Below are 27,966 nucleotides of genomic sequence, written 5' to 3' on the forward strand. Positions count from 1 at the left end.
CACGTGGTGTGGGTTCACTCCTCTGGGTGCTTTGCTTGCAGAGAAAACTCGCCGTGCAAACTGTATGGATTACTGTGTGTATAAAAGTACTCTGTTCAAGTTAAACCTCTGCCATAAAGCCACAGAAAGCCTGCTCCAAGAGAGTCCTAGAGAAATAGCATGGTGTGCTGCCCAGGAATACCCAACCCAGAGACCAATAAGTACCGTCAAATCAAGCACAGATGGGGGCCCGAAGAAGCAACATTGAACAGGTTTGAAAGCGTAACATTGAGCTTGGCAAAAGCTCCATGGGACAGAGTGATCAATAATCTGAAAGATGTGCGATTTAAATCTGGTGAGCCAGGCAGGGAGCACACTACCTTTCTAGGAGTCCTGTTCTAAGCAGTATGTAAAGGCATGCAGCAAGTCGTGCTCATCCTGGTCGCAAAAGCAGAAACTTAAAGTGAAAGCTTCGACTTCTGGAGTCCACCAGGAAAGTTAGAATTGGTCCTAAAGGAAATCGTTGTGGGTGCTGTAGGAGAATTGAGTGTGATCCGCATTCTCCCAAGGAGTTCTCTGCTGCATATCGTCTCTCCCCAGGTGGCACCTCGTCTATTGCTCCTCACCAGGAGGCGCGGTAAGGAACTGCCGCCGTTTGTTCAGGTGAAGTGGGCCGCGTTTCCTGCCGTTGATGAGCCATGTGTTTCTGGCTCGGGTTAGGGAGCACAACTGAGGCCACCATTGAATTCCCTCATCCCCCAAAGCTCCCTCGTTGTCACCCTACCCAAATGCACAGAGGTACCCTCCCTACCCGCACCCCTTCCCCACCCCCACTCACAAGCTCTCCAAGACAGTTTAAGGGGTTTTATTTGATGTGTAGCCCAGGAGATCTCCAAGGGCCATCGTTCTCTGTTTAACCTAGGAATGGGCGGTCCCTCCCTAACTCGGGCACCCCTGAACCCCTGATCGTTAGCCCCTTCTATCTACTGATGGTGATGGCCTAAAGGCAAACGCCTTGCCTCGCTAGCTCCCTTTGGGAACAATCTAGATGCTGCCTGACGGTCCCCAAAGCTAGCCTGCAATGATAGGTGCCTTTTAGGAAACACAGGCCCACGTTTGGTTTCTTCCACGCCCTCCTCTTTCCCTCACCTAGTCTTCTCCTTCTCTCCCACTCCTATTCCACCTACCGTTGCTGCTTTCTTTCTCTTTCATTTCCTAGTCTCTGATGTTCTCTCTTCCCCTCTCTACCTCCACCCTCTGATCTTACTCTTTCCAACTGCACTCCACCCAACTACTTGTCTCCCCTTTCCACACTACTACCAACCCTCAACTCAACTACTACTCCTCCTAGCTCTGCTCCTTGCTCCCCATGTTGCTTTGCTCCTTACTCTCCACGCTACGTCTCCTCCTTGCGCCCCGCGCTGCAACTCCTCCTTGCGCCCCGCGCTGCAACTCCTCCTTGCGCCCCGCGCTGCAACTCCTCCTTGCGCCCCGCGCTGCAACTCCTCCTTGCGCCCCGCGCTGCAACTCCTCCTTGCGCCCCGCGCTGCAACTCCTCCTTGCGCTCCGCGCTGCAACTCCAGTGCATGCAGACACAAACCGATGGGCCAGACTCTGCCTCCCCACCCACCACTACCCAGTCTGTAGTGCATGGTCCTGCTACCCTGCCCTTTGGACTGGTCTTCTAGCGGAACAGGATTGCATGAACCGCTGCTCTCTTGAGTTGGCCGAGTTAGTCCTCGTCGCCAGCTGGCGGGACGTAGGAAGACGCCCGGCCCGTCACAGCCTCATTCTTCTCTCCCTTTGCATATTGTGTGTGTGTTTATTTATTTATTTATTTGTTCGTGCCGCAGCTTGTGGTGTGCGCATTAGCTGCATTTTAACTCGAGACTTTGCTTTCTTCCACAGTTTCCTTCAGTGTTCAACAGCCACGGGCCACTCACGCTGTCTAGCCTGGAGGGACCTTCCACGCCCGGACCTTTTTCCCCAGACCTGCAAAAAACATAGCACACGGGAAAGAAAGCTCAGATGGACTGCTTTCATTTTAATACCTTCAACTTTTGACTTGTAACTCCCGAAAGCTTATAGCGGACATTTATATTTTTGTACACACTTTTTTGTATAATTATTTTCAACCAAGGCAACAAAACCTATATATTTCCCAAAGCGGACTGCAGCGCCCCGAGCGCATTCTACGGCCTTCACCCCAGCTGCCATGTCTACCCTGGGCTCCAGGGGGAACTGTCCCTGTGTATGGAAATAACCAGAGGAACACAAGTAAAAACATGGGGCAGGAGACATGAAAGAAGGACTGGTCCATAGAACTGTGCCCCTGCTCTCCAGCTTCCAGAATAATGCAACAACGATTGAAAACATCCGTTCTCCTCTTCAGGGGAGGGCACCAGGGCTGCAGCACCCTGGATGCCTCATCTCGGAAACTTCTCTGGCACAAGCGGGGGCACCGTAACCCAGCACCTTGAAGCAGCCATTGCCTCCATGCAGCACTATGTAGCAACCAGGTAAGGCAACTTGGCGCAAGAAGCTGCTGAACGCAACTTGAAGCACTTAAGAAAATGTAATTTGAGAGTATGGAATTGTAACGAGTGTTCCCCCCGTGGATCCATGGGATTGTGGCGTCCTGGTGGTATACGCAGCGAAGAGGAAAAGTAATTGTTTTTCTTCAAGCTATCGGGGTTTGGGCCAATGTTGCCTTCTGCAAATCAAGCAAAAGGAACGAGATCCTGAGTCTTGTTGGCAGCAGCCAGTCTCCAACATCCAAGTACAGTTACTCCAGCCAAAGGCACTTCTCCTTCAAACACATCACGGCCAAGACCTAACCTGCAGTATAAACTATTGGTTGTAAGTTCGTGAGTCATTTTTGTAATAGGGTCCAGGAGTTTGTGGACATTGAGAGGCGGTGGTTTCAAAGAAGCAAGATATTTTGAAGTTCTGCTCAATGGGAATCCAGCACTGCTTCATTCTTATTGTTTTTCACATGCCCAAATATTGCTCACCACAGTGTTTAAAAACACCCTCTTTTTAAACTATGACTACCTGGGTGAAAGTCCACTAAGATTCCCATTTGCATGTGGTTGTGGCCACCTCGTGCCAGGTAAATGTTGATGTGTCTTGGTGCAGTGTTTCAATTGTTGAAATACATGTCCCTATTTCTACAGGAAAGTCGTAATCGAACTAAAGCATGTGTATTGTGAGACAGGCATGGTATCAAGAGAGACACAGACTCAAAAGCAACAGTTTGACAACCTTTATTGAAAAACTTTGTTGGGTTGGTGTAATGCCTAACTGGCCCTAACTCAAAGGGGGTTGTTCCATCAACTGATGTTTGTAAGGCCATCAATGTCCAAACCCAAAATCTGTCTGTGTCACAACCTATGCTTGCCCTTACTCTTAGACAAAATGTGATCTGGGGTCTTCTTAAAGTAAAAATGGCGGCCCAAAAAGAAATGTAAACCACAATTGGTTTCAGGGGGGCCTTACCATCAGGTATTGTTCTGCCAGTTTCAGAAAATGACAGTTCAACACAGAAAGGGTTGCCCTTGGTACCTTCCACGTAGGACTCTTGCAGCAAATAAAGTTCCCAATGCCTCTGGGTCGCCTGGGGGTCCCTTCCCCAAGCTTTACTCCTTCCAGTTCCAAACAAAAAAAGAAACTGTTCTGGTCAGGCCTCTCAGGGTTCCCTTCCCCAAGCCTAGGCCTCTTATGCAAAGGTTCAAAATGTCTTTGCAGGCCTCTCAGGGATCCCTTCTCCGAGCTTAGGCCCCTCTGGTCCCAAACAAAGGTTGACAGTTCCATCCATGGGGCAGTGTCAGACTTTCTAAAAAGCTGGGCTTTTGCTTCACCCCTCCATGACCACTGACTTCTGACCCCTCTCCTCACGCTTTGCATCGTTTTTTCAGTCTTTTCACTTTCCCTTTTCTTTCCGCTTTGCAATGCACTTGAGCACCTTCTTTCTCTTTGCTGTGCTTCTTGCACGCTCTTCTTGCTTTGTCGTGCCCCTTTAACACTCTATTCACTTCACTGTGCACCCTTGCACCTTTTCTCACTTATGGGTCACTCGCACCCTCTTCTGCTTTCATGTCTCTTGCCCCCTCTCTTTGCTTTCCTTCAATTTTCATAAGCGCTATTTGACTTTTGGGTCGCTTGCACCCTCTTCTGCTTTCGGGTCACTTGCGTGCCCTCTTCTGCTTTCGGGGCGCTCATGCCCTCTCTTCTGTCTTTTCTCATGTTTGCGCTGCTCGCGCACCTTGTTTTCCTTGCTTTCCTTTTTCCGTGCCGCTTTCCACTTTCAAATCATTGCTCCCACCCCAGCCACACGTACACCACTGGGTTTCTCTCTCTATCCTGCTACCTAACTCACCCAGATAGCGTGGCGCTGGCGAGCAGCTTCTTGAGATCTGTGGGCCGCGGTCAGGATCTCACTAGCTGCCCCTCAGGCACCCCTGGGACTGGCACACGTCCCAGAGGAATGAGCACTGGCCTGGACACATCCAATAATAAGCAACTTGCCTCACTATGGCTCCACGGAGACACGCCCCCCCCCCTCGCCATGCTGCAACCCTCAAGCCACACAGGGTCAGCGTCTCGGTGTCCCGCTCTCCTCCGGACTTCCAAGGCTTCTCGTGCTGCAGACTCTACGTTCCAACCAGCAACCCCAGCTCGTTCATCTTTTCTGGCAGAACCACACCTTTTATACCCTGAGAGTCAAGTGGAGTCGGGTGTGAATGGTTAAGGTAAACCGCCAGACTCTTTTAGCTGGACAGCCTCGTGGTGTAATGTAGTCAGCTTCTCTCTGCTTCTCAGTTATGTCTGTGGTTAATCTTCAGTGCTCTCGGTTGCCTCTTCCTCATCCCAGTCCTTGTTGGAAAAGGGAAGGGGAAGATGGAATGGGATTGGAAATATCCCATAAAAGCTAAGGGAGAGGGTTTTGATGTACATTGGGAAAAGGGGGAATGCCATGTCTCGCCTTTAGGCATTCTTCCAATCCCCCACAACCCTCCAGTCAGGGGATCCTCCCTCGCTTTTCCACCCCCAGGGACGGGATCCAAAAGCGTTGGCCCTTCCCTGGCCACCTGAATGGAGTATCCCAGGGTAGTAAGTGGGAGAATACAGTTGGATTTCGCACAGTATATACGTTTTCTTTTTATTTTTTCGAATTGGTTGGGTGGATAGTTCATATTGTCCAGCGCTCACAGGGGTCCAGCCTGCATTTGGTTTAAATCTTGACTCTGGGAGACCTTATGTTCTCTCAAGGTTCATAAACTGGGTACCGTTAAATTTGATAATAGCTCATTTTGTGGCAGTGTTTAGAAGTGGAAGGAATCCGGGATAAAGTGTTCTATAAGAACACAATATTATTGAGAATTGCACACTTCACATGCATTGCTTATTATGAAATTGCTAAAAAGAACATGGCGAGATGAGTTACACAGAAAAGAATGTGACGTATTGATATTGTTCTACATGAAACGATGGGGAGGTAAATTTTATTTTGGAAGAGCAGTGGAGTAATTCTCCTTTAATATTGCACGTATTGCAGGAAAAACTGTATACAAACGATCCAATATTTGTCTGAAATAGATTTTTATATAGTTACGTTTATTAAATATCAAGGATTAAGGTACGGAGGACATAAAGGGTTTTTCAAGGACATTCCTGGGTACCGTATACTTTTCTGGGAGTACCGGGATTAGCAAGAATGCGCCACACTTCGACAACATTTTCCCTCTCGTTTAATGTGCGTGATTGGTGAATAGCGCAGTTCTTAAGAACTAAACCAGCAGTTTACTCCACACAAAGATCTGGTGACGACTCGCGGTTCGGCTGAGCAGCATTCCACGCTTAATCCAAGCCTGCATACCAGTGAAGTCTCCTACAATGTCCTTTCTTTTATTATGTATAGAGTCACCAAAAGCTTTTAGTCCTTGCCAGATGGGGGTGATGGTGCTTATAAGGGTAGGTTGACAAAAAGGGTTGGCACCAGCTTGAAATCTCAACCTCGCCCTGTTGCTTTCTTTACTTACAAAAACGGCCTGTGGGTTGGATTCCCCTGTGTAAATGTTGTATGCAGCAAACGCAAAGGTGACCTACTGAACAACGCATCTTATGTGGCGCCCTGAGGAAAAATTATGGTTTGTAGTTGGGAGCAAGGATCTGCCTGTAATCCACGAGAATAGAGCTCAATCCAGGGATGGTTTCCTTGCTACATGAGAATAGAACTCAAGCAAAGGGATGGTTTCCATGCTTTACGAGCATAAAACTCAATCCTGGGATGGTTCCCTTGCTTCATGAGAATAGGGCTCAATCCAGGGAGGGTTCCATTGCTACATGAGAATAGAGCTCAATCCAGGGAGGGCTCCCTTGCTTCATGAGAATAGAACTCAAGCAAAGGGAGGGTTCCCTTGCTACACGAAAATAGAACTCGAGCAAAGGGATGGTTTCCATGCTTTATGAGAATAAAACTCAATCCTGGGATGGTTCCCTTGCTTCATGAGAATAGGGCTCAATCCAGGGAGGGTTCCATTGCTACATGAGAATAGAGCTCAATCCAGGGAGGGCTCCCTTGCTTCATGAGAATAGAACTCAGGCAAAGGGATGGTTCCATTGCTACACGAAAATAGAACTCAAGCAAAGGGATGGTTTTCATGCTTTATGAGAATAAAACTCAATCCTGGGATGGTTCCCTTGGTACACAAGAATTGAGCTCAATCCAGGGAGGGTTACCTTGCTACATGAGAATAGAACTCAAGCAAAGGGAGGGTTCCCTGGCTTCATGAGAATAGAGCTCGATCCAGGAATGGTTCCCTTGCTACAGGAGAATAGAAGTCAGTCCAGGGGTAGTTCCCTTGCTTCATGAGAATAGAACTCAAGCAAAGGGATGGTTCCCTTGCTACACGAGAATCAAGCTCAATCCAGGGATGGTTCCCTTGCTACACGAGAATCAAGCTCAATCCAGGAATGGTTACCTTGCTTCATGAGAATAGAACTCAAGCAAAGGGATGTTTCCCTTGCTTCATGAGAATCGAGCTAAATCCAGCGAGGGTCACTTGCTACACGAGAATCGAGCTCAATCCAGTGATGGTTCCCTTGCATCATGAGAATGGAGCTCAATCCAAGGAAGTTTCCCTTGCTTCGTGTGCATAGAACTCAAGCAAAGGGATGGTTCCCTTGCTTCGTGAGAATAGAGCTCAATCCAGGGAGGGTTCACTTACTTCAAGAGAATAGAACTCGAGCAAAAGGGATGGTTCCCTTGCTTCATGAGAATAGAGCTCAATCCACAGATGGTTCCCTTGTCTAATGAGAATAGAACTCAAGCAAGGAATAGAGCTCAATCCAGGGATGGTTCCCATGCTACATGAGAATAGAACTCGAGCAAAAGGGATGGTTCCCTTGCTTCATGGGACAATAACTAAATCCAGGCATGGTTCCCTTGCTTCATGAGAATAGAGCTCAATCCACAGAGGGTTCCCTTGTCTAATGAGAATAGAACTCAAGCAAGGAATAGAGCTTAATCCAGGGATGGTTCGTTTGCTTCAAGGGACTAGAGCTCAATCCAGGGATGGTTCCCTTGCTTCATGAGAATAGAGCTCAATCTAGGGAGGGTTCACTTGCCTAATGAGAATAGAGCCCAATCCAGGCATGGTTTCCTTGCTTCATGAGAATAGAGCTCAATCTAGGGAGGGTTCCCTTGCCTAATGAGAATAGAACTCAAGCAAGGAATAGAGCTCAATCCAGGGATGGTTCATTTGCTACATGGGAATAGAGCTCAATCCAGGCATCGTTCCCTTGCTTTATGAGAATAGAACTCAATCCAGGCATGGTTCCCTTGCTTCATGAGAATAGAGCTCAATCTAGGGGGGGTTCCCTTGCCTAATGAGAATAGAACTCAAGCAAGGAATAGAGCTCAATCCAGGGATGGTTCATTTGCTACATGGGAATAGAGCTCAATCCAGGCATGGTTCCCTTGCTTTATGAGAATAGAACTCAATCCAGGCATGGTTCCCTTGCTTCATGAGAATAGAGCTCAATCTAGGGGGGGTTCCCTTGCCTAATGAGAATAGAACTCAAGCACTGAATAGAGCTCAATCCAGGGATGGTTCGTTTGCTTCATGGGACTAAAGCTCAATCTAGGGATGGTTCCCTTGCTACATGTGAATAGAGCTCAATACAGGCATGGTTCCCTTGCTTCATGAGAATAGAGCTCAATCTAGGGAGGGTTCCCTTGCCTAATGAGAATAGAACTCAAGCAAGGAATAGAGCTCAATCCAGGGATGGTTCGTTTGCTTCATGGGACTAGAGCTCAATCAAAGGGTGGTTCCCATGCGACATGAGAATAGAGCTCAATCCAGGCATGGTTCCCTTGCTTCATGAGAATAGAGCTCAATCTAGGGAGGGTTCCCTTGCTACATGAGAATAGAACTCAATCCAGGCATGGTTCCCTTGCTTCATGAGAATAGAACTCAACCCAGGGAGGGTTCCCTTGCTTCATGAGAATAGAGCTCAACCCATGGAGGGTACCCTTGTTACCTGAGAATATAACTCAATCCAGGGAGTGTTTCCTTGCTTGATGACACTAGAGCTCAATCCAGGGATGGTTCCCTTGCTTCATGAGAATAGAACTCAAGCAAGGGATAGCTCTCTTGCTCCACAAGTCACCACAGAATCAAAATAATTATTTCATGACAACTAGCAATGTTGCTCCTTAATTACACCAATGGCAAAATGTATCTATTCACCCGTGTCAATGGAGAATCTGTGTTCACCAATGGCAATAGGGAATTAATGTTCAATGGCAATAGGGAATTAATGTTCACCAATGGCAATAGGGAATAAATGTTCACCATGCTTTTTCTCCTCCACTCCCCTGCTGACTTCCTGGCCGATACTGAAACTGCACTGGTTACCTGGCCACCCCCTGATCTCGGTCCCAGGTCCCCCCCCCCGCCCACCCCACCAGTCGCACACCTGCACTGCATTCCTAGCAACCCCTGCACTTAGGGACTGTTTCTGTATCCCTACAGTTCCACCACCTGCACTGGACACCTGATGTCTGCACTTGCACTTGCCACCAGCTGGCCGTACGTTACTTATTGTTCATTATTCTTTATCCCATGTACTGCACTTTAACCCTCCCCCTTCCCATGCACTTGCACAATCTGAATGACACCTGGCCTAGTAGGATCGTTGTGTGTCTTCCCTCTGTTCCCCCTCCCTACCCGTGTCGCGCCTTGAAACACTTGTGTATAGGCGCATTATAAAAGCCATATCATATCAATGTTAATGGGGCATCTCAAGTGTGTTTTTTTTGGTTTGTTCCTCCATTGGTGTCCCGCAGGATTGCATTGTGAGACACCGGCATGGCTTTTTTTTGCTTCTTTGCCGCAGCCTGGTCAGTCCTGCTAAGCCTTTTTGGCCAAATGCACAGACGCATCCTAATCGTACTCCATGACCTTCAACACTATGGACTTTGGTCCTCCAAGGGCGTTCCCAATAATAGCGCATTGAGACTATAATAATGGTAAAAGGCGCTATACAAATGGCCTGTACAATACATGGAATGTTTCTTGTATTCCCCCAAGGATTGAATTGCAAGGTAATGACCAGGAATGTAGATGTTTGTTGTGATTAGATTGCTTTGTAAGTCCACAGTAATGTTTCTTTTTTCCTCATGGTATTTCGCTGGGGATGGAATGTTCAGTCACTGAAAATGTACCTGCATGTGCCTCACTTGATGTTTTGACAGAACTCTTTGGTAGTTTTTTTATTTTTTAGAAGAGGTGCTTTAGTTGTGCACTTCCCTTTTTAAATTCCAATAGCTTTCTAAGGGCTCCCTTACAATGCTCCAGTCTAACTGTGCTATACAAATTACTCATTCGCTTTGTGAAGTCGTCGTAGATCTGGGTTTTCATTGAAAGTAGGTTTCTGAGTTTTGTCCTCTCCCACCTGATGTTGCAGAGTGATGCAAATAATTATTATTGGTGCGAGTTACTGGCAACTCTGGGTGGGAGCGCCTTTAAGTATGTCCTGTTCCTGTCTGTCTATCAATCGTAGATCAAGATCTCCAAGAAGACAGGAAATAAATTGGCCACACTTCAGGTTAAATGCCCCTTTCTGTTTGCTTACAACTTTGTTTACCTTCTTCGCTTCAACTGGGTAGATGTCCTGCTGCTCAGAGAACATATTTGTATATGTATATCTCATAATTGCAGTGCACTGCTCCAGAAACTCGGCATTGGAAAGGCCAATAGTTTGGGCTTTTGTGTGGGCATGGGAAAGGCACTTGCAGGCGCTGTCTTAGTGCTGGTACGTACGGGTGTAAAATGCTGAGAGTACCTGGGCATCCAATAGGAGTGCCCGGCAAATCCCTAACATACTTAAACACAAGCCAAAACTGCTTTGCCAATTTCTTTTTTAATAGGTCTTCAGTGAATGACACGCATAGTGCTTATAAATCGAGTGGCTGAAGGCAGACCTGGTTAAGGCGTTTTTATTGCACCAGTAACGGGTTTACAGCTCCAATTAGGTCATTAACTCTCAGAAGACTGCTTTGAGAAAACACTGGCAGGCACTTGAGTGCACAGTTTGATGATAAGGCTCAATTTAAAGCGAGTTCAAAGAGTTCCCATGGTTTGGGCTGGGAGTGGCAGGGCTGTATGGGAATAGCCATAGGGATTTGCATGGCCATAGGCAGTCATTGAGATGGCAAATAAAACTCCTTCATGCTATGTGTCCCTCCTCATATGCCATTTCTCCCTATCTGTACTCTAAGGCAATAGTTTCTGCTTACAGGAGGCACTGCCACTTAATAGCCCAAACTAAAAAGTAGGGATATCCAATACGGGTGGATGAAACTAGCTTCTTTTCGAGTGAAAGTGTAGTTGTTAGAGCTGTATGCATTTCTCTCTCGCTGGTTCCCTAAGCTAATGAATTTCACAGACGTGAAAGGTACGTGCTAGGAGTCACTTCCTGGTTAGTGCTTGGTCTTTCTACAGTCTTTCCCTGTAACCACTTGTAACGCTGACCTGGTGGTGCAGGTGCATCCTCCAGCACGATCCAGGGGGCAATGAGTTCTGCATTGCTTATGAACTGGCCTTACAGAAAGAGGTTTTGCCAGGTTATCTGTTGGCTGCCATGCTCCGTGCAGCTGGCCATCCCCAAGGGTCCACTTCATGCAGTGTTGGCTAGTGTTTCTGCAACTTGTGAAAAAGCAATGTGTTTATTAAAGGGTAGCAAGACGAAAGTCTCCCCTTACCATCAAATTGAACATTTCCCAAAAATGAGGGCATCTGGGTTAATAATCGGTTGCAGCAAAAAATGCTCTGGCTGCTGCCTCACCACATTACCTGCTGACCTCCAGCAAAATACTGCATTTCTATCAAAGCTGGATGGACACTTGTAATAAAGGAAGCCATACAAATGACCCATTTATGACAGGCACATAGAATTAATTGCAACTCGAGGAAGCGACGCCAAGGGACATGAAGTCACATTAGCACCCGGCACGCGCGGCGCAACGGGAATACTGTGTGGTGATTGGCTCATTTGCGAGCCATACCACACGGTATTCCCTTTTACGCCGTGCGTGCCGGCTACTCTGTTCCCGGCGAGGGGCGTGGCAGCCCCTCAGCCAATGAGGAGGCTCGAAACGGGGCAATCCCCGCTCTGAGCCTCCCCATGGCTGGAGGCTTTCATCGTCCGCCGTCGGAGACCGCGGTACTTTTTTATTTTTTGTATGATTATTTTTTTTCCTTCCCTGTCCCCCTCACTTCCGCCCTACCAACCCCACTTACCTTCTTTTTGCTTTTAGTCTTGGGAGCGAACGCGTTGGGAACACTTGTGTTCCCAGCGCGTTCGCTCCTGATGGCCGCCATGGAAAGGGAAAACGGACTGTCTTCCCTTTCCCGGTGGCCATTTTGTTCCTTTTTTTTGTTTTTTCCTGTTTTGAAACAAGCAAAACAGAAAAAAAATGCCATTAGCACCCCGGTCTAACGTGCCGGGGTGCTAATGGCAATAAGACCCGAGGCGGCGGGCCAATACCGCCTCCGCTAATGCCCCCGGGGCTTCGTTCGTAACTACGGCCCCGGGGGCATTACTTGGGGCGGTATTGGCCCGCCGCCTCAGGCCTTATTGCCACAGTAAGGCACGCCTCTTTACCAAAAGCGGGTGTCCTAAGCCCTTTGGGATGAAATCACTTGATTGGCAGTCGAACATGTTTTCTCTTCTGCCATACGAGTACTCTCTGTGGAAAGTAACTGCTGATAACTGAACGTGGTAACATGGCCAAACTTCTGCTCGCTTTTCGTAACGTCACTCATTGATTGTTTGCGCTTATTTTTCCCCAAAAAATATACAGAACCATCAAGTGGAGGTGTTCTGTACAACTTGCTTTTAGCTCATTTGCTTTTGAATTCATACAATGTACTTGTAGTGTTTATATTTTTTATTACATAAAAGTAAAGCTACGAGCACCAAAATGTAAACAGATATGAGCCTAAAAGCCAAGTGTCAACTTAAAATCACTGTACATTCTCCAACTTCAAAGGGTAGAAGTCACCCTCCAAAGGAAAGTTGCACGATTAGACACTGTGACGAATCGCAGGTATTCGTCCCTTATCCCCAGTGGGGAAACTTCCCACCCCTCCCCCCTGTGAAGCTAGGGAGGTGAGCCGCTCTGCAAGACCCTTCCTTGGATCAAGGCAAGTAGGACATCACCGGGACAACCCCCCCCCCCCAAGGCCCAAGGGACAAGGAATTCCGTTCTTATGAGGAACTCCTAAGTAAAATTCCATGGCTGCATATATGGGACTATCTTCTATGAAGAGTACTGTGGCAACTTGGTTTGCCTGAAGACAATGTGAAAAACATATGTGGAAAAAGAAAGGAGACGTGTATCTAACTGAGACTAGTCCAAGCAGGAGGAGAGTGCTATGCACAGAGGAAGCCCCCTGACATCACGCTGTGTGAAGGTGTAGTCAAGGCAGGCGCAAAGCCCTCAACTTTTGATGAGCCAGAAAAACACCACGGTAGACGCCGGAGTCCCCAAAGAAACCGGGTAAGAAATACCTGGTAGTGGAGTGAGCACTCTCGCACAGTGGTGGGCAGAGCGCCTGACTAACAGTGCAGAGACTACTCAGACGGGAAGCCTGAACATCTTCCGATTGCCAACGTCTGGAGAAGGCAGGCACCCCAGCGAGGAACCGAGAACGGGAACCTGAGAAGCAGTACCCGAGCGAGAGCCTAGCCCTGCAACTGTTCCCCTTTCACGACGAGCGGTACCGGGGGACACTGGAATAGCGGAGGCAGCCGCGGAATCATTATATGTGTGAAGCAACTCTAGTCCTAAGGATGAGAGCGAAAGCAATCAAATTGAATACTTGGAACTGTAAAAAAACAGAGAAAGCAAATTATCAGGTTGGGGAAGACCGGTGTCACTTGAAGAGAGAAACTCGTCCCAGTCCGGAGAAAGAGATCGCAGTGAAGAAAGCAGTTTGCAAGGGAAGTGAGCAATATTTAAATCGTCAATTAAACCAACCCAGGTGTGGAGGCAACAGAGACTGGGAATTAAATCCCTGCAAGGAAGGGGAACCACCGTAGATCTGTAGAGTGAAGACCGGAGAAAATACAACCCAGAAACACATAACGAGAAAGGGAGAGAAAGCTCGCCAGTTAACAAGACAAAAGAGTAGACCGCCTAGTAGAGAGACTCCTTGGCAAAGAAAGCCTAAAAGGTAATCGAGGCAAACCTAATTTAGGAAAGCCTGAGCAAAAATCTGGGAAGAACATGTATGTGATGACGAGAGAGTCTGGACCTACTGGAAGGAAATGTACTCCAAAGATGGGGCCCAGAAAGCACGAGACCCAAGGGTCGTTTTAAAGTACTGCAAGAGTTGATGAGAGACTTATCAAACAAGATTAGGGTAAGGGTTTAAATGATTAAAAAATAAACTTGCATTTAACAAGACTATCCAAGAAGAAGAGACATTCTCTTGGCCTAGTTACTAGTTCTGCTTAGTGGTCGGGCCAAATCGGGTTAGTTTGAACTGCCGGCCGTCTGATGAGCATCTTCAGTTCCTTTAGGCAGGCAGGGTATTCCCTTTAGCAATGGGGAGAGGTGGGCATTATTCTCAGAATTTTCATTCAAGAGAATGAAAAATGTCCACAAGGTGTCGGACTCCTTCCAACTCACCACAACACCTGTTTTGTCATTCTTTGACACCACCATGCAGCGTTGCTGACACACCTGATGACATTAAATATGGACTCCAACAGAACCGATACACGTGAACGAGAACTCATCGTGGAAATGGACTTGGACCGGTTTGAAAGCATTATTTATGAGCATGAAAATATTAAACGGACATGTTGGCTGTGTGGCATTTTGGCTATGAGATGCCACTGTGCGGGAAAATGGAGCTCAAAAGTATAACTTTGTTTTCAAAATGTTATCCATAAATATATATATATATATCTCATTATATTGATTGTTTTTTCAACGTATAATGTAAACTTGTTAACATATATATTCTAATAAAAATCCATAAATAAAATAAAAAGTAGCAACGCTTTAGTTTCACTCGAGCCTGCAGCCTTGCCGAGCTGCTAGACAAGGTGGTTCACCCTCCACCTGAAACGGCATAAACGTCTTGGTCAACCGTCGGCTCTAGCACTCGAACATGCTCACCTGACGAAACTCTTCCTCCACTCGAAGACTGCAATGAGGGTCTCTGCCCGTTTCATGCTGGCGTATATGAACACTCTTTTCGGTCAACGCTCTGCAAACTCCCCAACCCCATCGGCCTTGAGACCACTTGGCATTCCGGACCCAAAGAAGCTCAAGGCTTCCTGTCACTCTAGCTCTCTCGTCTTGCCCAGAGCAGCAACTGTGGGGGAGATCTGAGAGGGGCAGGCGGTCTTACTGATGCTGAAACGTCATGTAGTGCACTGTGGGATCCTGTGGTCCTGTCCCATATCCACAGTTTGTGTTGCAGACCTGGATGAAGGATGGGCAGAGACCAGGCGTACTGGCCAACCACAGTGGGAGCGCAGGAAAACGTGGCACTGCATGTCAGTAAAAAGGATCGTACAAGTATGAAGGGTTCTGCATATCTGACCCTAAAATGGATGTTACCAAGAAACATGGCTGTGCAGCGGAACGTCGCACAGGATCCAAATCGGTCTGGAACCCCAAAGCGCTTCTTTGCACTTGTACAGCATTCATTTTGGCTAAGCATCACATAAATGAGCCACAACTAAAAAGGGCAAGGGTTTCGTACAATCCGAGAACATGGGTAGAAAATGCTGCCATGGATGTGAATTGGTGAACTGTTCAATGAACATTTAAAAACCTTGACTGAAGAAATCATTTAGAATAATTGGGCGAGCAATCGGCTGGTCTGATATCTTTGTCAATGGCTTGCAGGTCACATGTTCAAATGCAAGAACTGCTGTTTCCTCCTTTTGATACTTTCCAGATCGAAATTGAGCCCAGGATGTGTAGGTAACTTTTTGAGGCAATATGAAAAAAGCTTTTCAGCAAGCGGGCCCCCTCCGACTAGGTTGAAGGGGGGCTCATGTGATCTGTCTTCTCATCAATTGAGGCAGGCTTGTAGCGGTGCTAGCATTACTACGTATAGCATAGCTATGTATTCCCTGGCCGCTTGTGCGGGGTCTACGGTTTGTGTTGATTGTAATGACCCGAGTCAATGCCTAAGGCTGAAGACCCCCATGTGTGATCTGAAATATTGGCACTCTTATTGTGGTGGTTGCTTTGCAATGTGTGCTGCCTGCCAACACACACAGCACTTTTAACATAAGCACTTACTCTTTCTTATTCCACGATCTGACATAACCGACTGCACGTTTTTTACTTTTTCTATAGGGTCCTATCTGCGGTATACAAGTTCCGCAGGACTGTATGATTTGGAATCTGGTGGTTCCTGTACCGCAAAAAATCAGGCCAGAATCCAGTATCTTTTTTTTTTTTTATTTGACTGGGAGGGGAGGAGGGAATAAAAACTATACTCCTCAAAGCTGGTGGCAAATGACCTGGCCTGTGTGGATGTCTCAAAGCTGCCACCAGACTGCCATTCCTCCCCTAGCTTCTCAAAAGATGAAATCCCCCTTGCACGCTTTGTGTGCGATTGTGGGTAGAAAAGGCGTTGGCTTGCACGAAGATGGCCCGTAAAAAGGAAAGATGTTTATGGAAATAAGGGATTTTAGTAAATCTGGAAGAAGATATAACATTTTATTTTTAAACTTTATGTAGCGTTCACCTTGAAGGCGCTCATGATAGAAAATATACCAAAGAATGGTGTAAAGTTAAAATGATTTTAAAGAACGATACAGCGATGTAAATTTAAATTGAAAAATGTAGATATTAAGTATTAACAGCAGCCTTTCGAAGGTGAGCAGCTACTTTGAACAGCCTGGTTCAACTAATTATTAGGTCATTGTAACAACAGCGTAACCTAAAGATATGCCTTGTTCATCTGCTCTGCTTGGAGGCAAGCGTCATCTTTGGGGGGGATGTTTCATACCCTCGAGCCCTGCCACACTAGTGCCCACTGTTCCTGCGTGTTCGGAGCCTAGAAGACCAAATGTACATATTAATGGCACATCTGAGCAATGGTTTGTATCATTTAAATGGCCAGGCCTTGATCTATAAAGCCATCTTCCACAGTGCTGAGGACTGATAAATGGGTAGGATGTAATGGCAGAAAACGGTGTCTACCTCTTGGCGGCTCTGCTAGGCCCGAAGCTCAGAGCCCAGCCCCTTCTTAGTGGCTCCTTCAACACATTTTTAAACCATCCTTATTTTGAAGGCTGTTATTTGATGGTTTTTGCCATTCTTGTATTTATTTTTTTCTTTTTAAGTTCCCGTAAAGCTGCCAATGTTCAGATTTGTTTTTCCACATATTTTCAGTACATCATTGTTTGCTGGGATCAAGGGGCACTTTATGTATTCGCAGAGCTCTTGGCCACTCTAACTTTTCACTGTCAAGAATCTGTACCTTTAAGTCTGTGAGTATTTTTTTTAAAGAAAGCTCTGCAAGGTGAACTTACTGCTCAATGGGGAGCAGGCAGCCAGACCAGTGCAGGAGGAGGGAGCCCATAGGGCAAGTGCAGGTTGGGTGGGGGAATCCGGGGAGACCCAAGTGCAGGGCTCGACTGGTCAAGAAGGGCCTGGCGGCCAGTCAAAAGGAGGCAGAGGGGACATTAGCAGGGAGGTGGAGAGGGAAGGAGCAAAAGATAATTTAAGATGTGCTTGCTTGCCTCCTAAATAAAGTGCAAAGCCAAGCAAGCTCTAAACTAGAACGCCTAGTTCACCCCCATGCTCCTTACCAAGAAACATGCCGCCAAAGCGGCGTGGAGAAAAGACTGCTCCCCAGATTCCAAAGCCCAGTATACCTCCCTATCCAAAGACTACAAAAGAGTGATTCACGCTGCCAAAGTCAGCAGCAACAATGCCAAAATAAACCGCCTCCCTCCAGATAGAAATCCATGCCAAGCAACTGGCCATCCTCGCCAAACCAGCACCACCAGCCACCTCCACGCCCCTCACACCTCCTACAAGTCGACCCATCGCCCAATTAGACTTTTGCCCGGTATCTGAACCCAAAGTGGCAAATAACCATCAAAAGCCTCGAGCACTCCCGATGCAAAGGAGATGCCTGTCCAGCCCCTATCATCAAAGACTGCGCCGAGACTCGCACCCATCATCACGGCTATTATCAACTCCTCTTTCGCAACAAAACCTGTGCCAACCGCCTGAAAGAAACCTGGATCCTCCTGCTGCTAAGGAAAAAACCACCACCCCCACCAACTACCGCCCCATTACCACTGTACCCTTCATTCTTAAAATCCTTGACTGTGTAACATATATCCAGGTACAACAATACCTTGAGGACAACCACATCCTAGGTATACGCCAATCAGCTTTCCGACCAAGGCATGGAACTGAAACCTCCTTGTGAGACCTAAAAAAAAAACAATTCGATGATATCAAAGACTCAGGCAAACTCGCCTTGCTCCTCATGCTGGACTTGTCAGCAGCATTCCACCTAGTCAACCGCCACACACTGTGCAACCACCTCACCAGAACAGCAAACCTCTCCCCAGAAGCAACAGACTGGATCAGATTCTTCTTGGCAGACGGATCCTCTCATGTTTTTATGGACGACCATGTTGCCCCAGGACACCAGTTACCACCTAACCCTGTAAAACCTCATACTAAACCCCTTTTTGATCACCTGGATGCCTTCGGCATATCCTACACGAATTATGCCTATGACGCCCAAATCCTCCTCCTCCTTCTCTCAGGCACCTATCATAAACTCAGTTTATAACAATGTCCAGATCTGGGTGGCAGCACACTAGTTATATCTCAACAACGACAAAACTGAGATCATCATTGTAGGCTCTCCCTCCATCCTCCACAGCATAGACCCAGCTTACAAAGCATTTGACATTGACGGCAACTGGATCTAAACATCCTCTATAGCCAAAACCCTGGGCAGCTACCTAGACGCCACCCTTGACCTCTCTCGCCAGGTCAATGCCATTACCTCCTCTGCTGCCTACACTGCAAAACTATTGAATGCCAGCAAACCATTCCTCACCACAACCAACCTCATATCACCAGAGTCTAACTGGATTATTGCAACACCCTCTTTGCAGGAACTTCTGAACGCAACTTGTGCAAGCGGCAAACCATCCAAAACAATGCAGCCGTAGGCTTGTCCAAGTACAACCATGTCACAAAGGCCAGGAAAGACGCACACTGGCTCCCGATCCGTGAAAGGATTAAATTCAAGACCCTCTCCATCGCACACAGGTGCACCAGGAACACTGCCTGGCCTACCTATCACGCCGGGTGGAGAAATACACCCTTCACCCTCTAAGATCCACAAACAGCCATCTCGTCAGAGTGCACACCTTCACCCGAAAGACCGTAGGACTAAGCTTTCCTGTCATGGCCGCAAAGCTCTGGAACAATCTCCCCATCGCCCTGAGAAAGGAACCTTCCTGCTTCACCTTCAGAAAAAACCTAAAAATGCGGCTCTTCGCCTAAAGCGCCCTGTGCTAAGACAATCGGATACCTCTCGTTTTTTCCTCTCCTTGTTACTCTCTTCATGTAAAGCCCCCGTGCCAAGACTTTAAGACACCGGGATACCCCTCCCTCCCCCTGTGTTTTTTCCTCGTTTGTTTGTGTTATATATATTTAGTATTTCTTGTCTCATAATGTAACTAGCGCCTATACCCAAGGGTTCAGTGCGCTGCAACAAATGAATTCCCCTGGCACTTGTCCACCTGGCCTTCCCATGACACTCGCATAACACATGGGCTCTTCTGCCCAGACCAGCATTCCCCCCCCTAATCCCACACTTCTTGTTACTGCACTTGCACAATCTGAACGACACAAGGCCTTTTAGGACTGGTTGTTTTTCGACCCCCCCGACCCCGTCTTTTATCTCTTTGGCTTTGAAGCACCTTTTGCTGTATATGCGCATTATAAATACCCAATAAATAAATAGATTGATTCGCAATGAATCGAAAGGCCCAGGGAAGTGGTTCGTCTCGGGAGGATAGCTCGGGGGCAACGTGCTCGCCTTGGAAGCAAGACGACACGGAGCACCAAAGGTTCCATCCCCAGGTCCGTGCTTAGAAACCTCTGGGTATTAAACACGTTATAAATATCATATCGTATCATGTTTTTAGACTTTCAGAAACTCAAGGACGCCCTTTCTTGTTGCATTACACCCAGGGTTGTCCTGCATCGATTAAACTCCACATGCACTTTACTCTTAATATTCGAGTTCCAGATTCTAGGGAGAGGTTTCCAATTTTTTAAAATGTCATAGCTCTTAAGTTTTGTATTCTAGGCAACCGTGTTGATGATGTGGCGTTTTTGTTTACATGTTATTGCTGATTTATAATGCACCACACACATACAACTCGAATTACTTCACGGAGCAAATTGGATGCGGACGTAAATGGGGGTGGGGGTAATAAAATGGTAGGGTTACAGTCGAAGTAGATCTGGGGGAGGTAGGTAGAAAGTGAATCATTCAGCCAAGCAAAGTTTACTTTCTTGAAACTCCCAGAAGGCGCTGTGTGGTCTCAATTTATAGTGCCTGGAGCTGATAAAGGTTGCCATCAGATAGTGCCGACGCATGGCGTTTCCGGCACTTAAGATGATCTACATGTAATGACAATTTGGTCAGGTCTTACCTTGATGTAGCTCACCGCTTTATTTAGCACTTAGGAGTCTGGCGCCAGGAAACATTATGTGGTATTGTGACCTAGAAACTAGGCCACACAGTCCATTGCTCGCAAATAACTCTTCTGGCTAGTGCTTTTAAAAATGAGAAGCCCCTTTCTGGTGACGTCTCGCTGTGTTGGGTTCACTTAAATCCTTTGCACTGAGCCACCTTATTCTGTTGGCAGCTGCAATGGAGATAGAAAGGGGATTCTTCGGCCTGCTCCCTTTCCCTATTTCAATGACGGCATCTTGGTTGTGACCTAATATTTGTGTGAGGAAAGTCTTGTTTTCGTTGCTCGAGCCTTTCTCCTAACCTGCCTTTAAACTTTGTGAAAAGGCAGTACCCCAAGTGCTATTCGAAATGATGCCTGCAGTGTTGGGCTATTCTGGGAGGGATGGGGGTGGCGCACCAACCTCATGAAAAGACCTTGCATAATAACTTTGTTCCTGCACATTATGGCCCGCCACTGAAGGGACTCTTGCCTTAATGGAGAGATGCAGATTACTGGATGGACTTGTGGGCAAGTCCTTGTTGTTGCCAGAGTAATTAATACTTTTTCTATAGGAGTGTCTGTAAAGCATTAGGTCTGCACCAAATAGTACACTTATTGTAGTGTATTTCATTGAAGTGTTTGGAGGGAATGGTATCCGGCGAAGAAACCGAACGGCCTCCGTCAAACAAATAACTCGCTTGCTGTCTCTTTTCACACAGATCTTTTCAAATTTTGGTGCTGTATAATGCTGATTACATTTCAATAGTATTTTGGTGTATAAGGGATCTGAAGGGTTAGTTTATTTGTAAAGCAACCCTGTTTTTGACCACTGAAGGTTTTCGCAAAGTTAGCCATCTTCATATACTGTATGCCTCTCAGCATTGAATTTGCACTGATGCTGTGCACACAGAACAACCCCACCCTCTAAACTATGCAGCATTGGAGAATCTTTATTTTTTTAATGCGTCAAAGGAATCTCAATTGTTAAAATGTCTGCCGTTAATGTGCACATTTTCTGGCCAAAAATGATCCGTCTTTATCAATGTTTTAATGGAAAATGTGTTGATTTCTCAGCAGAAAAAGAGCCAACTTTGTGAACCTTGTTGCAAAAATGTGTCCTGTCCATTCATTTCCTCTTTTCAGCCATTTACAGAAAATATGAAGAATGCCAACTGACCCAAAATGGCTTTCCAATGTCTTCTCCGTGCTGTTTACAAACTCCTATGTCTAACTCGGGGCCCGCTCTGCGGGTGAGGCTGCCCACGAGCAGGCACTTAAGCACTTCATGGCCCACGTCCTAACTGTGGGTGCGGGGGTTGCTGTGGATGTGTGGCCCTGCCAGTGATCTTGGGGGATACCCCCAACCGCCATAGGAAACTGCAGCAATGGGAGACCTGCAGACCCCCACTAAGGGCTGTCTTTGCTTGGGAACTGAGGTTGCGCTCTGTATATCGATGCAAAATGTACTTATGTTAAACGTGATGGGAATATGTTTAAGCATACATGGAAGCCAATGTTTTTCAAATAAATAAATATTTTAGCTAAACTGTTTGTCACGTTCATTTCCTTACTGTCTCACGTTAAAATCCTAAAGAGTGGAATTCGTTGTTTGACATGAGTGGATGGTTTTGACTCGACAAATGACTACTTTGTACACTGTGGTACTGTTTTTTTTCCCCATTTTGTATAGGGGTTTTGATACAATTGCTCTCTTTCGCTACTTTGTTACAATACAGGTTTATTGTGTGTGTGTGACAACTGTATTCAGTAGTTAATTGTGCACTGGCACCACTCTTAGTATTGGAGGAGGATGTCATTGTCCAAATGTATTCAAGGTGAAAATGCACAAAAACTCCCTGTAATGAAAGGCCATACAATAAGAAAATGATGGGCCATGTGCACTGCATAGAGATGGGCCATGTGAACTGCATAGAGATGGGCCATGTGTACTCCCTAGAGATGGGCCATGTGTACTCCCTAGAGATCGGCCTTGTCTACTCCCTAGAGATGTTTACTCCCCAGAGATGGGCCATGTGTACTCCCTAGAGATCGGCCATGTCTACTCCCTAGAGATGTTTACTCCCTAGAGATGGGCCATGTGTACTCCCTAGAGATGGGCCATGTGTACTCCCTAGAGATGGGCCATGTGTACTCCCCAGAGATGGGCCAGAGATGGGCCATGCGTACTCCCCAGAGATGGGCCATGTGTACTCCCCAGAGATGGGCCATGTGATGCCCTAGAGATGGGCCATGTGTACGCCCTAGAGGTGGGCCATGTGTACTCCCTAGAGATGGGCCATGTGTACTCCCTAGAAATGGGCCATGTGTACTCCCTAGAGATGGGCCATGTGCACTGCATAGAGATGGGCCATGTGTACTCCCTAGAGATGGGCCATGTGTACTCCCTAGAGGTGGGCCTTGTCTACTCCCTAGAGATGTTTACTCCCCAGAGATGGGCCATGTGTACTCCCCAGAGATGGGCCATGTGTACTCCCCAGAGATGGGCCATGTGTACTCCCTAGAGATGGGCCATGTGTACTCCCTAGAGATGGGCCATGTGTACTCCCCAGAGATGGGCCATGTGTACTCCCCAGAGATGGGCCATGTGTACTCCCAGAGATGGGCCAGAGATGGGCCATGTGTACTCCCCAGAGATGGGCCATGTGTACTCCCCAGAGATGGGCCATGTGTACTCCCCAGAGATGGGCCATGTGTACGCCCTAGAGATGGGCCATGTGTACTCCCCAGAGATGGGCCATGTGTACTCCCCAGAGATGGGCCATGTGTACTCCCCAGAGATGGGCCATGTGTACTCCCCAGAGATGGGCCATGTGTACTCCCCAGAGATGGGCCATGTGTACTCCTTAGAGATGGGCCATGTGTACCCCTTAGAGATGGGCCATGTGTACTCCTCAGAGATGGGCCATGTGTACTCCCTAGAGATGTTTAATCCCTAGAGATGGGCCATGTGTACCCCCTAGAGATGGGCCATGTGTACCCCCTAGAGATGGGCCATGTGTACCGCCTAGAGATGGGCCATGTGTACCCCCCTAGAGATGGGCCATGTGTACCCCCTATAGATGGGCCACGTGTGCCCCCTAGAGATGGGCTGGTTGGTGTCACTCGACCTCAAGGATGCTTACTTCCATGTGCCGATCCATCCCAAGCACAAGAAGTACCTGAGGTTCGCGGTTGGCGACTCGCACTTTCAGTTTCGGGTCCTGCCGTTCGGTTTGACCTCCGCCCCGAGGGTTTTCACCAAGCTCATGGTGGTGGTGGCAGCGCATCTCAGGCAAGGGGGGATTCACGTCTACCCCTACCTGGACGATTGGTTGATCAGGGGGAGCTCTCCCGAGCAAGTCCTGGATCATCTGTCCGTCGCCTGCCACTCCCTTCACAGGCTGGGCTTCTCCCTCAATTTAAAGAAGTCCCATTTGACGCCAACACAGAGGCTCCAGTACATCGGAGCAGTGCTCGACACTTCCCTGGGGCAGTGTTTTCCTCCCCAGGTGAGGGCTCTTCACATTCAGCAGATGGTGCACAAGTTTCAGCTTGCCCAGACGCTCCCGGCGTTCGAGTTCTTGAGGTTGCTCGGCCTCATGGCATCCTGCATTCTTCTGGTGCCAGAGGCTCGCCTGCGGATGAGATCTTTGCAGTGGGCACTCAAGACGCAATGGTCGCAGTCCTCCGGCAGGATGTCGGACCCGGTTCAGGTGCCGCCCTCGGTCGCCCGGGACCTTCTGTGGTGGGCCGTCGAAGGCAACTTGATGAAGGGGGCTCCATTTTGGCTACCCTGGCCGGAGGTGACGATCGTGTCGGATGCATCCCTCACGGGATGGGGAGCTCATGCCAACGGGCTGACAGTCAGCGGTCGTTGGTCTCCGTCGGAGTCCAGACTCCATATCAATCTGTTGGAGCTGAGGGCCGTCAGGCTAGCCCTGCAGGCTTTTCTGCCGACTGTGCGAGGAAAGACTGTCCTGATCATGACGGACGACACTGTGGCCATGCACTACCTCAACAAAAAGGGGGGGGCAGGGTCACTTCCTCTGTGCAGGGAGGCGATGCAGCTCGAGTTCTGGGCCATCCGGCAGGAAGTTTCGATCTCGGCAGTTCATCTGGCCGGAGACGAAAACGTGACGGCGGACGCTCTGAGCAGGCAGAGCGCGATCTCTCACGAGTGGGAGTTGGCTCAGGAGATTCTCCTGGAGATCTTCGCCCTTTGGGGGACCCCTCAAGTGGATCTCTTCGCCTCCAGTGTCAACCGGAAGTGCGAGAGGTTTTGCTCGTGTGTGCTCCTTAGAGATGGGCCATGTGTACTCCCCAGAGATGGGCCATGTGTACTCCCTAGAGATGTTTACTCCCTAGAGATGGGCCATGTGTACCCCCTAGAGATGGGCCATGTGTACCCCCTAGAGATGGGCCATGTGTACCCCCTAGAGATGGGCCATGTGTACCCCCTAGAGATGGGCCATGTGCGCCCTTTAGAGATGGGCCATGTGTATGCCCTAGAGATGGGCCATGTGTATCCCCTAGAGATGGGCCATGTGTATCCCCTAGAGATGGGCCATGTGTATCCCCTAGAGATGGGCCATGTGTATCCCCTAGAGATGGGCCATGTGTACCCCCTAGAGATGGGCCATGTGCGCCCCCTAGAGATGGGCCATGTGCGCCCTCTAGAGATGGGCCATGTGCACCCCCTAGAGATGGGCCATGTGTACGCCCTAGAGATGGGCCATGTGTATGCCCTAGAGATGGGCCATGTGTACCCCCTAGAGATGGGCCATGTGTACCCCGTAGAGATGGGCCATGTGTACCCCCTAGAGATGGGCCATGTGTACCCCCTAGAGATGGGCCATGTGTACCCCCTAGAGATGGGCCATGTGTGCTCCCTAGAGATGAGCCACGTCTGCTCCCTAGAGATGGGCCACGTCTGCTCCCTAGAGATGGGCCACGTCTGCTCCCTAGAGATGGGCCACGTCTGCTCCCTAGAGATGGGCCACGTGTACTCCCTAGAGATGGGCCACGTGTACTGCCTAGAGATGGGCCATGTGTACTCCCGAAGTGTATTGCTAAAGCGATGCACCATCTCTGCAGTATCAGAAAGAACCCTATCAGCACCGCCCTCTTGCTCATAGACCCATCCGTAAAGGTAGAGTAGGGTTCTACTGCTCACGGGCAGGTCAGACTTCCAGGAAACGAGAATCTTATTTGTGTGCTACAAATCAAGCTTCTACATAAGATGCAAAGTCTAATGTTCTATCCAACATAAGCGACCCCCAGTACGCTTTAAATGTCTTGCAAGTCTCCTTCATGCAAATGTCACATGGGTATGTTTGTATGGCACAAGTTGGCCTGAAGAGCCAAACATAGCTCTGGGTAGCCGTTGATGCCAAGATAATCAGGCCACAAGCAGAAGTTATATATTGTATTTGTTTATTGAACATATGTATGGCGCCTATACACAGGTGTTTCCAGGCGCCACGAGACACGATGGAAGGGGGGATGGAGGCAGGGGAATCTCAAAAGAAAAAACTGTTATATTGACCATGTGGCAATCCTACCGTGCAAGTGCATGACAATGTAATGAGTGCAAGGGGGAGGAGGGGTGTAGAGGGAGAAGTGTAGGAGTGGGCTACCCCCACGGGTGGGGGCGGGGGTGAGTGTGGTGAACAGGGAGGACCACGTTGGGCTAGTCCGGGAAAGGGAGCCCCAGGGCAAGTGCTGGAAAAGGATGCTTGGGAAACTGGTAGGGGGTGGTGTGGCCCATGTATGTCTCTGAAATGACCAGGCCCCAGTCACAGCAGCAGAGGGAGAGTTTAGCACGGGAGTGGGGAGTGGGAAGGAAGAGCAGAAAAGGAAAGTCTCAGCTCAATTCTGATGGAAAGGGGGGGGCTGTTGCAGATGGAGGAGCCAGCCCAGGAAAGGGAGCTACCTGCCGCTCTCTGCTTGGAGAAACGTTTGATCTGCAGAGAGTTTGAGCCAGAAGAATGAAGGACTCTGGCCGGGAGATATTTCGGGAGAGAAAGCTGGATGTAAAAAGGTCCCAGGCCCCAGACAGCCTTGTGGGTGATGCAAAGGGTCTTGAATTTGATCCTTGCTGTCGCCAGGAGCCAGTGGAGAGATTTTAGGGCTGGGGAGATGCGGTCCCTGGGCTTCAGGCCAAGGATAAGTCTTGCAGTCCTATTATGGGTTAGTGGAAGGGGGCAACGGGAGGAAGAGGCAGGTTGACGAAGAGGCTATTGAACTAGTCAAGCCTAGAGAGAACCAGGGCTCTGGAGAGGCTCAGCTTCTGGTGGAAGGAGAGGAAAGGTAGAATGCCCCGGAAGAGATGAAGCTGAAAATTGGACTTCTTTGCCAGGTCCATGATGTGTGGAGAGAAAGAGAGAGGAGTCAAAGATGAGCCGAAGGTTTTTTGCCTCACAAGTGGGTGAGGGGAGGGGACCCATGGAGTCTGGTCAGAGAGTGGGGGGGAAACAAGAGGCAGGAGTCCCAATGACCGCATCAAGGCAGAGCACCATGCCTGGATGGCAGTCTGGTATGAGTGAGGAGGAGGCAGCTTGAAAGAGAGCTGTGTTGTTTGCGACACATTGGAAATGAGAGTAGAAAGTGGAGATCAGAGGGGCCAGGTAGATGTTGAAGAACTATGGCGATGGGATAGAGCCCTGAGGGACACCACAGGTAGAGAGTGGGGTGGAGGAGAGAAAATGACCCACTTGCACTTGGGAAGGTCTGTTAGAAAGGAAGGAGGTCAGCCTCGCCATTGCCCTGTCCGTGATGCCTAGGGTATCATGGAGACGGTTTATGAGGATGGAGTGGTTGACTGTGTCAAAAGCAGAAGAAAGATCAAGGAGAATCAGAACAGGGGGAATGTAAAGAGTCCAGGTTGGAAAGTAGATCTTCACAGGTGTTCAGGAGAGCGGTTTCTGTGCCTCTGGCTGCCCTGAAACAAAAATGGTGGTCATATAGGCAGCCAGCCATTTTGATTTGGAGGGTCAGTTGAGGGAGGACCAGCTTCTCCATGCGTATGCCCAAAAATGGGGTGATGGAGATGGGGTGATAGTTAGCTCGACCAGAAGGGTCAGCAGGCTGCTTTTTTAGGAGAGGGTGCACAGACGAGTGCTTAAGGGGTTGAGGGATGGAGCCTCTGGCAAATGTGGTTGCAGGGCCCGGCAAGGCTAAGGCGAGAGTGGGGATGTTGTCCTTAATGGTTCTGTATGAGCAGGTGAGCACCTGTTTAGAAGAGACTTTCATAGAGCGGACAACTCAAGAGAACTCATCTGGTGCAATGGGAGAGAGGCAGGAGAGTATGGGGGTTATAGGTGGGCCAAAGGAGTTGAGAGAAGGTTGGGGGGGGGCAGGTGACGGAGAGGACAGGATGTCAATAGTTTTAGAGGAGAAGTGGGTGACCAGTTCAGAGCAGAGGGCCTGGGAGGGAGCAGGAAACTACAGTAGGATTGGCAAGTTCCTTGCTGATTTGAGCCGTGTTATTGAGGGCTCTAGAGATGCAGGTTTGGACATGAGCCCTCTTACTGGAGCAGATGGAGAGACGGTATTGCCTTTGGAGTAGGCGGCAGGCCAGTTTGGGATGAGCTAGATGTCTGCCACTTCCTCTCTACAGCTTTGCAATTTCGTTTCAAAGTGGCTAAGTCAGAGTCATACCAAGACTTACATTTGAAAGCAGGCCTCATGCGGATCCTCATGACTGGGGCAAGGATT

The 27,966-nt window shown here is 48.4% G+C and overlaps 1 protein-coding gene across 1 annotated transcript in view; it reads left to right on the top strand.

Moving 5' to 3' along the window:
• ELK4 (ETS transcription factor ELK4) overlaps positions 1 to 21,796 on the top strand; it is a 93,673-nt gene extending 71,877 nt beyond the window's left edge. The window contains exon 5 of the mRNA XM_069633154.1: positions 1,888 to 21,796. Coding sequence (XP_069489255.1) covers positions 1,888 to 1,986 — 99 coding nt within the window. The 3' untranslated portion in view covers positions 1,987 to 21,796. The remainder of the gene's footprint in view (positions 1 to 1,887) is intronic.
• The last annotated feature ends 6,170 nt before the right edge of the window (positions 21,797 to 27,966 follow it).

This window comes from Ambystoma mexicanum, chromosome 13 (genome assembly GCF_040938575.1).
Source record: "Ambystoma mexicanum isolate Mex_15411 chromosome 13, UKY_AmexF1_1, whole genome shotgun sequence".
NCBI lineage: Eukaryota > Metazoa > Chordata > Amphibia > Caudata > Ambystomatidae > Ambystoma > Ambystoma mexicanum.